Source organism: Nicotiana attenuata, unplaced genomic scaffold, assembly GCF_001879085.1.
Source record: "Nicotiana attenuata strain UT unplaced genomic scaffold, NIATTr2, whole genome shotgun sequence".
Lineage (NCBI taxonomy): Eukaryota > Viridiplantae > Streptophyta > Magnoliopsida > Solanales > Solanaceae > Nicotiana > Nicotiana attenuata.
Genome location: NW_017672961.1, coordinates 65,794 through 80,433, shown reverse-complemented (window position 1 = coordinate 80,433; position 14,640 = coordinate 65,794). Strand labels below are relative to the sequence as shown.

The window sequence follows — 14,640 nt, the reverse complement described above, 5'->3', positions numbered from 1 at the left end:
TAAAATAAACTTTTTAAGCATAAGTTCGAGGTGCGATTTTGTAAAAAAAATGAGCAATTTTAGTTTTCATTAAAAATTTGACAAAGATCGAACATGAGCTCATATTTGAAGGTGCAATTTTGCAATTTTTGCTTTTTTTTGTTCTATTTCTGGTGTCTGGTGCAATTTTTAGGTGTGGTTTTTGTTAATTTTGGTCTATTTATGATATCTAGAGCCATTTTTATTTTTTAATTTTTGAGATGGAATGGAACTTTCTTATTGTTTTTCATTAATTCTTTTTTTCTTCATAATTTGCATTTAATCTAACAGCTGGAGCTTATTATATACTATGACAAGGACCATTTTGTCATTGTAAAGAAAGAAGGTGACTCTTTCTCAATCTTGATACTTGGGCGCGTGCATTTATATTTCACAAAAATTATAACCCCAAATTCCAAGACATGTGTAGCATCATATCATAGACAAATAGACCTACACATTCACATTTGCAGAACAAAAACTAGAAGCTTAAGCCTCTTGCATATATATACATTTGGTTATTTTTGAAAAAAAGCTGTTTTCGTCCAGAGAAAAAGAAGATTTTCTGGTTAGTTTTTGCAATTCTCTTTTGCTGCCCTCTCTGTGTGTGTGTGTGTTGGGTTTCTTTTTTTGGGGGGTTGGGGGTTGGGGGGGGGGGGGTAAGTTAGAAGCTAAGTATCATTCAATCTGCACATTGACATTGCAGCACAAGAAGTAGAAGAAGAAGTTGAAAGAAAAAAAAATCTGGTTATTCTTGAAAAAAGACAATTTTCTGGTTAGTTCTTGCAATTCTCTTTTGATGGCCTTTTTTGTAAGTGCTGTACTTATGCAAAGATTGTATCTTTGTTTGTTGTAGTAATATTTTCTTTGTTTTGATGCTGCAAAAAAAGAAAAAAAATCCATTTTTCCTTGCCTACAAAAGTGCCACAAAAACTCTTTTGCCGCCTCCAAAGATTATATCTTTTACTATTCTTTGTTTGGTGTAATAATATTTTCTTGGGTTTATGCAGTTATTAGCAATAATCTCAGCATTAAAGCTTTTTCTTATGCACAGGTTTCAAGAATTAGTTTTTACTATTTCTTTGTTTGTTGTAATATTCTTTTTGGGTTTATGGAGTTATACTAGCAATAATAATCTCAGCATTGAAGCTTTGAATGTTGTTTAGTATGAGGAGCTGTTGTGGGTAATTCAAGAATGACTTTTTATTTCTGTTTAATTTTTTGTGAAATGATTTTCTAGGATTTTTGCTTTTGGTAATTAAATCATTGTATTAACCACCAAAGTAAATATTTATAAATCAGTAGGTCATCACGACCTAGCTTCCTTACTGGAAAAAAAACCCAACTGACTCTATATCAGACTACCTTCTAATTAATTACATTTTGCTAGTAAGACACAAGTATATCCCTCAGCTCTAATCCTCAGCTCTAATGTTGCACATGCATACTACTCTCTTGCAAGAACATCCCATGCCGTTGCTTTTTTCTCAAATATTCTTGCATTTCTTTCAATCCATAATGTGTATGTGTGATCTCCCTTTTGTCTTTTGTATTATCCAATTCTGCCATTCTAGCCATGAAGATACGATTGGTTGAACTTGTAACCATTTCATGAGCCTGCACCACATGTTTCTACCATATGAGCAATCTGCAAAGATATGCTCCCTTGTTTCCGGTGCTTGATTGCAAAAACAGCATGTTTCATCCACCGGCACTTTCCATTTCTTCAACCTGTCAGCAGTAAGTAGCCTTCCATGCATTAGCAACCACGTTGTGAAGATTGCTTTTGGTCGAGCTTGATTCTGGTACATTAGGCCTTTCCATGTAATCTTTGGCAGCTCACCTAACAGCTTCAAGTAGACTTGCTTAACCACTGTCTTTTGATTAACTTGATTGCTGCTGATACTTTCCATATTACCTCTTGCTCCAAATATTTTCCTTATCATCCAAGAAGCCTGTTTTGGTGCTTCCATATTGGCAAAGGATTGGTCCTTAATATAATAACTATGGATCCATTTGATCCACAGTTTGTCCTTCTTGTTTGCCAACTCCCAGCTTGCTTTTGTGATTGCTGCCTTGTTCCATATTGCTAAATTGATCAAGTTGAGCCCCCCTGTAGCTCTAGGTGCACACGCTTTTTCCCATGACACCAAAGCCTTTTTAGTAATTACATTCTCCCCTGACCACACATAGCTTCTGCAACAAGCCTCTATTCTTTTAACAACTTTAGCTGGGATAATGAATATCTGAGCCCAATAAGCTTGAATACCAAAAATTACATGTTGTACCAACTGAATTCTGCCTGCATAAGATAGTTTCTTTGCTGTCCAAGATGATATTCTAGCCACTATTTTTTCAATAAGTGGCTGCCATTGCATAACTGAAAGCTTCTTTGTGTCAAGTGGTATGCCTAGGTATTTGAAAGGCAATGAACCTTGGCTATAACCAAGCTTGTGTTGTATCTCTTTTTGTACCTCCAAGCTAACTCCTCCATAGTAAATAGAGCTTTTAGCTAGATTAGCTTTAAGCCCAGATGCTGCTGAAAAGATCTGGAATCTGTCATGGATCAATGCTACTGATGTAGCATCTCTTCTTGCAAAAAGCAAGAGATCATCCGCAAAACTCAAGTGAGTTATATCTAACCTTGAACACATAGGATGAAAGTGAAATGTTTTTTCCAGCTTCAAATTCTTCAAGTTTCTGCTTAGGTACTCCATTGCTATAGCAAACAAAAAGGAGGACATTGGGTCCCCTTGTCTCAATCCTCTAGCTGCATCAAAAGGTCTAGTTGTCTCTCCATTAATGAGTACAGTGTAGTTTACGGTTGTAACACATTCCATAATCCAGCTAATGAATTTAGTGGGGAAGCCCGGTTCTTCTAGCATTTGGTGTAAATATCTCCAATCCACTGTGTCATAGGCCTTTTGAATATCCACTTTGATGAGGCATCTTGGTGAAATGTTCTTCCTTGAATAAGCCTTGACCAATTCATGAGCAAGTAAAATATTGTCTGCCACCTTTCTACCTGGAATGAATCCTGCCTGTGTATCTGATATGATAGAAGCAATTACTTTCTGAATTCTGTTGGCTAGAACCTTGGCAATGAGCTTATATAAAACAGTACAACAGGCTATTGGCCTATATTTTTTGATGCTTGAGGGGTTAGGAACTTTAGGGAGAATTGTAATAGCTGTACAATTGACTGCTCTGTATAACTTCCCTGTATGAAAGAATCCCTTTACTGCTTGGCATATTTCTGAGCTTATGATAGACCAACCTTTCTTGAAGAACAAAGCATTATATCCATCTACCCTTGGTGTTTTATCATCTCCAGTAGCACACAATCCTTCATATATTTCTTGATCAGTAACCTCAGCACATAAATTGATCTGCTGCATATGATTGATCCAATAACACACAATCCTTCATATATTTCTTGATCAGTAACCTCAGCACATAAATTGACCTGCTGCATATGATTGAGCACTGGTCCATTCTTCATTACCTGTTTATTTACTGCAGGTAATTGACTTACAGCTGTTCCCACCAAGGATTTGTAAAAATCAATGATCTCTGCTTGTATCTGCTGCTGATCAGTTATTTTGTCTCCAAAGCCATTAACTAACTCTGTGATGACTTTTCTTTGCCTTCTTTCCTTCATAATTGCTGAAAAATACTTAGAATTTGCATCTCCTAACCTTATCCATTTTGCCCGAGCTTTTTGTTGGAGAATGCTTTTTTCTATTAATGACCATTTTTCCAGCTTCTCTAAGGTTTGTTTTTCCTCAGTAGCCAGATCATCTAAATAACAAGTTGACATTTGATCTTGAATCCCCTGTAGTAAGCCTCTTGTTAGTTCCAGTCTTTCTTTGATACCCTTGAATTCTGAGTTATTAAGCTGCTTCAGTAAAGGCCTTAAAACCTTCAGTTTCTGCCAAACATTCTTCGTAGGATCAGAATTATAGTAGTCTTTCCATGTCTCATCTACCAGTGTAATGAATTTTGGATGGTCAGCCCATACATTAAGGAATCTAAACGGAATCTTGCCACCTGGTTCTAATCTCCTTATTGTTATAACCATTGGGGCATGATCTGATATGAATTGGCCTTGGCTTTCAGCCGGCCAAGTACAGAAGCAAAAGAGCAAAGAATCAAAGTGAAAAGCTAAGTTTTTAGTGAGAGTATTGAGAGTTCGAGTCTTGTTCTAAGGGGAAAGAGGGAGGGGTTTAAATAGCCTTTAATTAGGCGAACAAATACGGAAAGAAGTCAAACACACATNGCTTTATCATCTCCAATAGCACACAATCATTCATATATTTCTTGATCAGTAACCTCAGCACATAAATTGATCTGCTGCATATGATTGAGCACTGGTCCATTCTTCATTACCTGTTTATGTACTGCAGGTAATTGACTTACAGCTGTTCCCATCAAGGATTTGTAAAAATTAATGATCTCTGCTTGTATCTGTTGCTGATCAGTTATTTTGTCTCCAAAGCCATTAACTAACTCTGTGATGACTTTTCTTTGCCTTCTTTCCTTCATAATTGCTTAAAAATACTTAGAATTTGCATCTCCTAACCTCATCCATTTTGCTCGAGCTTTTTGTTGGAGAATGCTTCCTTCTATTAATGACCATTTTTTCAGCTTCTCTAAGGTTTGTTTTTCCTCAGTAGCCAGATCATCTGAATAACAAGTTGACATTTGAGCTTGAATCCCCTTTAGTAAGCCTCTTGTTAGTTCCAGTCTTTCTTTGATACCCTTGCGTTCTGAGTTATTAAGCTGCTTCAGTAAAGGCCTTAAAGCCTTCAGTTTCTGCCAAACATTCTTCATAGGATCAGAATTATAGTGCTCTTTCCATGTCTCATCTACCAGTGTCATGAATTTTGGATGGTCAGCCCATACATTAAAGAATCTAAACGAAATCTTGCCGCATGGTTCTAATATCCTTATTGTTATAACCATTGGAGCATGATCTGATATGAATGGTAGCCTGTAATCAACTTCCATGTGCCCATAAGTCTGCATCCATTCATCATTCCTATGGCTCTATCAATCTTGCTATAGACTCTATCTAACCCTTGCTGTTTATTTGGCCAAGTGTAGAAATCCCCCTTCCAAGGTAACTCATTCAAATTTAACATCTGCATACACTCTGAGAAGTCCTGTATTTGTATTTCATTCTTTGTAATTGGCTTACCACAAATCCTGTCTTGTATTGTTAAGATTGAGTTGAAGTCTCCCCATATGATCCATGGTATATTGCTCTGTGGTGCTAAGTCCTTCAACAGTTGCCATAATGATTTCCTTTTTTCATTGGTGTTGAATCCATAAACTACTGTCATGAAGCAGTTTATTAGATTCTGTCTGCTAGCAACTCTACAATGTATTATTTGAGCAGATTTTTCTAGGACTGTAATATCATAAGCTTGAGGGTCCCATAGTATCCAAATCCTCCCATTTAGTGCATAATTATAATTGTAACTTGCCTGCCAACTTGGTGCCACTAGTTGAGTTATCTGCTCTGCCTTATCCTTCTTTACTCTAGTTTCCAGTAAGCCCGTTAACTCTATGTTATTCTCTTTTATATAGGTACACAACTCCTTTTGTTTGTATCTCTTGTTGGTACCTCTTATATTCCACACCATCCAGGACATCATATATGTTGAATTTGGCCACCTGTGATAGGTGGTTTCAAGTTGGCTATCACAGCTAGACTTGCTTGTTGTTGTGGCCCTTGCTTCATAGGAGACAGAATTGCTTTAGCATAAGTCATTTGAACACCATTGATCTCCACTGCAATCTTCCCCTTTTCTAGTTGTCTTTGTGCACCTTCTTCTGTTTGCTGCTGATCATCTGTGCTTTCTACTAGCTTAGACAGGGGCGGATGCACCTAGGTGGAAGCGGTGTCGCCGGAAAAACTCATTAAATATGTGTAAATTATTGATATTTAAAAAAAAAAGTATTTGTACTTAATTTAAAATGACACTACTTTTAACCAACATCTCGCTTGCTCTCCTGGTCCAGCGCTTTTGTATTTTGGGAAAGGTTGTGGGTTCGAACTGGAGCCCGGTGCAGCACAATAACAAACTTTTCCCTTAACTTAGTTCCATCGTAAGTTGTCTTACTATTTTTTTTCTATCATCTTTTTTTTTGGGTTATGAAGTTGGTCAAAACAATTTGCAAAGTCAAATAATGATAAGAGTTTTAAGTGATTATTTAGTGTTTTATATAAAAAAAAAGTATTAAGTATTATTTCTGGTAAGGATATTATGAATACATTCCAAATTATAAAAGCTTGTCGAGGAGAGTTGTAGTAATATACTAGGATTTGTTTTTTCTTTAATTGGATTCTAATTTTGTTCTTTTAATTTGTATCGTTATAGTGATTTATTTAATTGTTTACTTCTTTAATGTCGACACCACTTAAGAAAAATCCTGCGTACGCCCCTGAGCTTAGAAGCACACTCTACTTCCTTGCTTATTGTGTCCACCTGCTTTTGGCTTGCTTCAACAGTGGGAGCCACTGCCGGTTCTTTGGCTATCCATATCTGCTTCACTGGTGGAGGTCTCCTCTTTGTGGGCTGAGGGTCTTGTTTAACTCCTTTTGGAATTTTTCCACAGTCATGTCCAGTTTTTAAGCATTTATTACAGAACTCTGGCTTCCAATCATATTCAACATCTTGCTCAAATATCACCCCTGAGTCATCCATAACTGGTATCTTGCTTGGCAAAGGCTCGGTGACATTTCTTCAATGAGGATTCTAGCAAAGGAGATTCTTGTTTGTTTGGCAGTGCACTCGTCTACAAACATTGGAATTCCAATGGTACTTGCGATTCTACTCAATGAGTTGCCACTCTAGCAATTCATGGGCAGCTTGGGAAACCTTACCCATAGAGGTATATCTATCATGAATTCTGCTGCAAAGTCAAACTGTGGAGACCATTGCTTCATTATCAGTGGCCTATTGTTTACTGTATATGGCCCAGCACACATAATTTCTTTCATATCATCCATACTATGAAACCTGACTATATAATAACCTTCATCATGGTAATATAGGGCTGGCATAGCTACAGTATTCCACATCTGATTTATGTACCTTTTCATGTAGTTATATCCAGGTTTTTCACCAAGAACATATACTATTAGGGCACACTTCCATTTCAAGTTTTCCTGCTCAATTTCTGCTTTTTCAAGCTTAGCCACTAGGTTCCCTTCTGTGATTTTCGGAGTTATATAGCTCAGAGTCATACCATTAGCAGTAGATCTGTTACGTGTGAGTATTCCAGCCCAAGTAGACTCCTTAGGCACCACTATAGCTGGGTTTAGTTCCTTGTTCATCAATGAAACAGTAGCAGCAGCTATTGCAGGAGGGGGTACTCGAATTACATTTTCCTGTTCCTTGTTCTTCAATGGAATAGTAACTTCACGAACAGAGGGGGGGGGGGGGGTGACGTTTCCCCTTAAATCGACATGCATAGGGATTGGGCTTTGATTTGCTCTCTTCTGTTGCTGACCAGCTGATCCTGAAGTTTCTCCATGGTAGATCTGTGCGAGATTGCCAGATCCAGCTTGCATCTTTGAAGCTCCAGAAATGGACTCCGTAACCTTTGCTGAGCTCCTTTCTATGGGATTTAGCTTTGGAATTTTATCATCTACTCTGGTTTGTTGTTTCCTGGGACGTCCGCGAGCCTTCTTTCCCGCCATAACTTGGTCGGCGCACGTTAGCTTAACATACGCCGAGAGGATTTGGAGAAGAAGTAGCTTTTTTGTGATTTTCTAGGATTTGACGAGGGTCTTTCGGAAATATTCTCTCTACCTCCCAGGGTAGTGGTAAAGTCTACGTACACACCACCTTCCCCACACCCCATTTAGGATATTTCACAGTCTCTTTTTTTTTGTTTGTTTTTGTTGTTGTTTTCTGGGATTTGCTATTTGTGGCAAAAAGATAGGTAATTATACTAGTAGAATTGATGATAGTCACAGCATTATGCTCATCAATGGTAGTTCAGTTTTAGGAGCTTCTTGGTAATTAAAATGAAGTTTTCTATTTTTTGTTATCGTGAACTTATTCTGGCTAGTGGTTTTTTTATAGGAGATGTTAAACTTTTTTCATTGATTTGCTTATTTGGAATTTTGAGTGCATTGTTTTGATGACGATTTATAATATCCCCCCTTTCTTTGTTCTTTGTTCTTGTTGAGGCAACCTTTAATCTGCAATTTTCATCTGTTTTTCAGGGCATGTCTCTTGAAAGGGTTGACCAATTGGATTACATGGCGGACGACAGAGAGGTGACTGATTCAGCCGATGAATTTGAGGGCGAGTTCTGTAACGAGGAGACAAATCTTGATGACTATGATATGGTTAGTAAAATATAGTAACTTGATTCACTTCTTCCCGCTTTAGCCTCTATTTAATTTTCTTTGGCTTTTTTTTTTATTTATTCCTTGTTCTATATCCATTTTAGGCTCGACGCTCTTGATAATTATGTTATAATATCACAGCCAAAGGTCCATGGTTTGGAATGCTCATCCTTTTGAAAATATAGTAACTTGATTCACTTGAGTACTAGTGTAGTTTTACTGGATTTTATCTAGTCAAATTTATCTATTTTCTGATGGATCGCTTGTTGTCTGGTTTTAAATTGTGATCATCAATTTTTGAGTTACCTGGAACTATTGATATCATTATGGGTTAAATGAGGCATGATTACTTTAGTGTTAGTTTATTATTCATTCTTTTTTATTTTGTGATATTTGGTTAGCCAACAAAAGTGACTGATACATCGGCTGCACAAGCAAGAAAAGGGAAGGATATACAAGGTATCCCATGGGAGAGGTTGAATGTAACCAGGCAAAGTTACAGATTAACAAGGCTCGAACAGTATAGAAATTATGAGAACATTCCTTTGTCAGGGGAAGCTGTCGATAAGGTATGTGCACTGCAATTCTTTTCTAGTTTAAAGACTTCCATTTGGGTCACTTCGCTGCGACCACAGTAAGATTCTTATCTTTGCTGGTCATTTACATGATTGCATTTTCAGGTATGCGAACAAGTGGAGAAGGGTGCCAACTACTACGAATTCTTTTATAATGCAAGATCCGTTAAGCCTACAATACTACATTTTCAGGTCCGCTTTATTCTGCAGATTCTGCATACACGATGACAATTTGTGTTTTACTCACCTACTTAAAGTTGACCTGCCAAATGTCTAAAACATTGAATTCCTAATGCTACAGCAGCAGAGACTTCTTTTGGACTCCTTCTGTGACAATCGGCATACTACTACAACTACGGCTCAGTCCCAAACAAGTTGGGGCCAGCTATATGAAACACCTAACTGACCACGTTACTCGATTTAAACTCATCTCATGTCAATGTTATGCAACAACAACAACATCCCAGTGGAATCCACAAGTGGGGTCTGGGGAGGATAGTGTGTACGCAGATTTACCCCTACCTATGAAGGTAGAGAGGCTGTTTACGAAAGACCCTGGCCTCAAGAGCGTAAAACAAATAGAGCAATATAGAAACAATAGCATCAACAATGTAATAAGATAGTGTAAGCAAATAATACAACGAATAATGACATAGATACAAGGAAATGAACAACAAGAATAGTGCCACTCTCACTGCTAATACTGACATGCCGTATATAAACAAGGGACTAGGGATAGGAAGGTACCCCACTAGTACAACTACTACTAGTAAGACAAGGCAAACTCTAGACTGTCTATTAACCCACCACCCTAATTTTCGAACTCCACACCTTTCTATCGAACCTTTCGGGTCATGTCCTCGGTAAGCTGGAGCAGATCCATGTCCCGCCTAATCACCTCACCCCAGTTCTTCTTAGGCCTCCCTCTACCCCTGCTCTGACTCGCCACAAGCAACCTCTCGCACCTCCTAACCGGGGCATCAACGTCTCTCCTCTTCACATGACCAAACCATCTCAGCCTCGATTCCCTCAACTTCTCTTCCAGAAGGGCCACACCCACTTTGTCCCTAATATATTCATTCCTAATCTTATCTTTTCTGGTATGCCCACACATCCATCGCAACATCCTCATTTCTGCTACATCCTCATGTCAATGTTATGCAAATACAAACAAAAAGTATCATAAGTTATGTGTATTTTCTAAACGTATGAATCTATGAAACGCTAAACCACTCCTAGAAAGCATAGGACACACAGTAAAAGTGCTGACATAAACAATATATTCTCAACTAATATATATCGCATTTATAGATCTTTTTCTTCCAGTGTGCCCTATCTTTTGCTATGTGTGTGTGAATCCCTAGAAATTGTAGGTCATTCGAGACAACTTCCTTCCAAATGATTTTAGGTCTACCTCGTCCTCTTTTTAACACTTCCGCTCACCGACCCGATTTTCGTGTGTTTCGTTTTTCTTTTCCCTTTCATATTGAAATATTGAAATAAATAAAAAAACAAGGCATATTTTTGTTCCTCCAGTAATGAACAAAAATTATTAGGTTGCCAAATGAATTATCTCTAATTTCTTATTTTGTAAGTAGGTGAGATACCATATGCGATGTTTTGGGGAGGGGGGGGGGGGTATCTCTTAATTACAGTTTCAAAGTTTGGATTTGTTCTGTGATCTTTGCCAATGGCCTTTTTTTTTGGTGTGGTCAATTTGCTGAGTGGAGATCTTTTAATGACTTCTTTTGCCTCTTGTGCAGCTAAGGAACTTGGTGTGGGCAACTTCAAAGCATGACGTGTATATGATTTCGAACTATTCACTTATGCATTGGTCATCCATTTCTCGCAACCTCTCAGAAGTTATCAACTTCTCTGGACACATAGCACCGACGGAGGTAATTGAAAAGTATTTAGTGATGGTCCCCTACTTTAGTTTCCTGTAATGCTCTTGCTTCTTTTTTCCTCCTCTTAGGCATGACATAGCCTGGAAATTTACTCTTATATGCGTATATGTGTTTTCAGTTCTCTGATTTCTTGGCTTTGTGGTGGGTATTGACAGAAATATCCTGCACCATTCCCCGCCACAAAACAGGGGCGAAGAAGAAAGAAGTTCCACTTGAATTTTTCCTCTTTAACATTTTTCTCTTTGCCTTTTAGGGATATAACTATTTCTTCTCTTGCTTATGTTTTACCTATTCTTTTTTGTTGTTTTGGGCCTCCAGAAACACGCAGGAAGTTTGTTAGAGGGTCTGACACAAACCCAAATCAGCACGATGGCAGTGAAGAACCGTTTTGTGGTTGCTGGGGGCTTCCAAGGAGAACTCATTTGTAAGGTCAGTGTGGATATTTTCCTTCATCTCTTAATCACTGAGATTAGCTGGGTCAGTAAAGAAAAAGCTGACATGGTGTTGGTGGATTCTTAGTTTTAAAAAAAAGAAAAGAAATCCTTTCAGCTAAACTTTGGTTTCTTAGTGGTACTTGCTTAACAATGCTTCAAATGATATTGCAGAGTTTGGACAAGCCGGGAGTCAGCTTCTGTGCAAGGACCACTTATGAGGATAATGCTATCACAAATGCCATAGAGATATACGAAAGCGTCAGGTAGAGTGTGACCGTCATAGTTAGTTGTTGAGCTAGTTTGAAGTTTCAACTAATGAAAGTAAAGTGTAAACATTATTGCAGTGGTGGGCCTCGTTTTATGGCATCCAACAACGACTGTGGTGTGAGAGAGTACGACATGGAAAAGTTTCAGCAAATGAACCACTTCCGCTTCCCTTGGCCAGTGAATGTCAGTCTTTTCACGTGCTTTTTCTGCTCTTTTTGTTCTTCCCTTTTCTTTGCCCCCCCCTCCCCTTTCTTTTAAACTTCTTTGCATTAGTTACTACCCAGACCCCATTTATGGGAATACACCGTACACTGGGTTTGTTGTTGTTACATTAGTTACTACTTACCATATTATTATTTGGTTGTTCATGAAGTATAAATATACTTTGTTATACAAGTGAATTGTCATTGTTATCCTCCTCCTCCCCTTCATCATCATCATTATCTGTTGTGTTGATGGACTTCAACTTTCTGATTTAAAGTGAGTGGAAGAGATTATTCTATAATCTCTTTCTTATTTAACCTATGTGATTCAGGACCTCGTGACAGCCCAACAAAGAGCTTTTAATAGCGGTGGCAAAAATTACTAGATTTCTTCGCATCTGCCCAAGCCTTTGGTGGGCAGAGTTACCGGATACCTGTGCTGGTGGGAGGTACCAGGTACTCCGTGGAATTACTCGAGGTGTTCGCAAGCTGGCCCGGATACCATCGTAAAAAAGATATCCCTACTAAAATGAACTGGCATGTAGAAAGTGAAAATGCATAAGCTGTTGTCCGCTATCAAGAAGTTCCATCAACCTTCTACTAGTTTCTTCAGATCTAGTATGAGATTTTGTTATTGGTAGGCAAGGATTTAGTTCTTTGGGCTCAGGACCTAGTCCATTATCCAGTTTGAATTGCATTTCCTCTGAGGTTCTCGGATACAAAAGTAATAAGTAGGGATATTCTTTATATGTCCAAATTGCTAGTTCACATTCGCTTCAATTTTCATCTGGATTAAAAATTTTCTTTCTTGCTGTCTACATGCTTTATGTTTCGCAAATATTTTGATTCTGTTCAAAGCTGCATCTTTCAGGAGCTTATGTATTTAGAATTTCACTGGTAATTAATGCAGCACACCTCGATGAGCCCAGATAGCAAGCTTTTTACTATTGTTGGGGATGATCTAGATGGTTTACTTGTTGATTCCCGCAATGGAAAGGTATTTTAAATTTTTAGCCATTACCTTCTACATCAGATGGAATGCACGTTTTTGGTTATGTAAATACATAATGTTAGTTTCTTAGTTCAGAAGCGCACTCTGAAGCATGTTAGGCATATTATGGTTACTGCACTTATGATGAGGTGATTATTTGGCGAAAGTATTCCGGAAAATTTTTTGCAAAGAATTGCAGTGTACTTTTGTTTCTAGTATTTTCTCATATAGATCTTTTTATGGGAGCAAAACGTGTTTGAACTCGGTCTTTGCTGATCCATAATTGTCCTCCACTGAACTATAAGTCTTAAAGTTTATGTGAATTTTAGACTATTTTTTTTGGTCGAAGATGTCTATTTCCCCCTCCATATTTTTGTTTTTCATGATGACTTCTCCATTTGCTGAACTTACAATGAACTTTGCTACTGTATCAGACTGTGGCCTCAATTGCGGGTCATTTAGACTACTCTTTTGCTTCTGCATGGCACCCAGATGGCCGTACATTTGCCACTGGGAATCAAGATAAGACCTGTCGGATTTGGGACTTGAGAAACCTGTCCTCGTCTACGGCCATTTTGAAGGGAAACATGGGTGCTGCACGATCTATCCGTTTCTCATCCGATGGACGGTTCCTGGTAGTGGCTGAACCTGCAGATTTTGTCCACATTTATAGTACTGATTCAGATTACAAGAAACGTCAGGAAATTGATATTTTTGGTGAGATATCAGGGGTAGCTCTGAGTCCGGATGATGAGTCTCTTTACATTGGAATCTGGGATCGAACGTATGCAAGCTTGCTAGAATACCACCGAAGGCGTTCTTGTAGATATCTCGATTTGTTCACATAATTCTTCGACGATTTAGGAAAAAAATGGGTCCTGCAGTTTATTCACATCAAGCCCAAATATTTTGCGCAAATTCGTCCGATTAGTCAAGGCATATGGTACCAGTTCTTGATCTTGGCATACTATGTATAGTTTCCTTAAGAGCAAGCTGTATTTCTGCTTATATACAATCTCTCTGATGTACCATTTTAATTGTGTTGTACTTTTACTTGGGTTAAAAAGAGAAAAAAGAACAACATATTGCTGTAATTGGTAGAGGAATACTAAAGTTAGTGATAAGGAAAAAGATGTCACAAAACATGTAATGTTTCTTGGTTGCTTCTTGATCTTTAGAGATACATTATTGTATGCTTTAGGATAGATCAATTAGTTTCAGACTTTCACATTCAAAAGCTTGAAATCAAAGCTCAGTTGCCTGCAAGTTTCGGGGTACCGACATTGTCACGGAGCATGGGAAGGACGCGCGGCGATTACCCCCTCTAGGAACGAGCAAGGAGGATTGGTTTCCTCACCCATAACTCTGCCATGTGTTTTTTGGATAAAATCCGGTGACAATTCTCCACTCATGTCCTTCCAGAGCTGGGTAAGTGATCTTCAAGAGGTGGGTAAGTGATCTTCAAGGGGTCTGAGGATACTAGCTTCACGGGACGGCAGGCTCCGCTCCTCGCTCGAGCTACCAGCTTTCTTAGATCTCATTCATGTTGACTAATCCGAGCCAAGATTGTACGAAGAGAGAAAGACTTAAGTGGCGTCACAAGCGTTGCACGGAACACCAATCCAATCTCGACGAAAAAAAGGAAAAGCAAGAGTCCCCGTTTCTGGTGTTTTAGACACCTTTCAATGGCTCCCTTAATTATGTGGGCTTTGGTTTAGCGGTAAGAGTACAACTTGTGATATGTGGATTAGGCGCATGTTATGTGTTCTAACTCTCCCACATGACAAAAGCTTGATATTTAAGCAGAAAAGAGTAAAGGTTGGTTCATTATCACCAAAATGTGAATCGTGTACCACTGATCCTCGGGAATTTTATCG

The 14,640-nt window shown here is 38.3% G+C and overlaps 1 protein-coding gene across 5 annotated transcripts; it reads left to right on the top strand.

The window, feature by feature from the left end:
* The first annotated feature begins 399 nt into the window (after positions 1 to 399).
* On the top strand, positions 400 to 13,970 carry LOC109215035 (uncharacterized WD repeat-containing protein C2A9.03-like). 5 transcript variants are annotated; one of them, XM_019379044.1, is made up of 11 exons: positions 400 to 586; positions 725 to 793; positions 8,261 to 8,386; positions 8,788 to 8,955; positions 9,067 to 9,153; positions 10,725 to 10,859; positions 11,187 to 11,297; positions 11,474 to 11,565; positions 11,647 to 11,752; positions 12,683 to 12,769; positions 13,198 to 13,970. In XM_019379044.1, exons 3-11 carry the CDS (start codon positions 8,264 to 8,266, stop codon positions 13,609 to 13,611), a joined length of 1,323 nt encoding a protein of 440 aa, XP_019234589.1. In that variant the 5' UTR covers positions 400 to 586; positions 725 to 793; positions 8,261 to 8,263; the 3' UTR covers positions 13,612 to 13,970. The 5 variants fall into 5 exon arrangements, with proteins under 5 accessions (XP_019234589.1, XP_019234590.1, XP_019234592.1 ...); XM_019379045.1 differs by lacking the exon at positions 725 to 793; XM_019379047.1 differs by lacking the exons at positions 400 to 586; positions 725 to 793 and adding an exon at positions 893 to 1,072.
* The last annotated feature ends 670 nt before the right edge of the window (positions 13,971 to 14,640 follow it).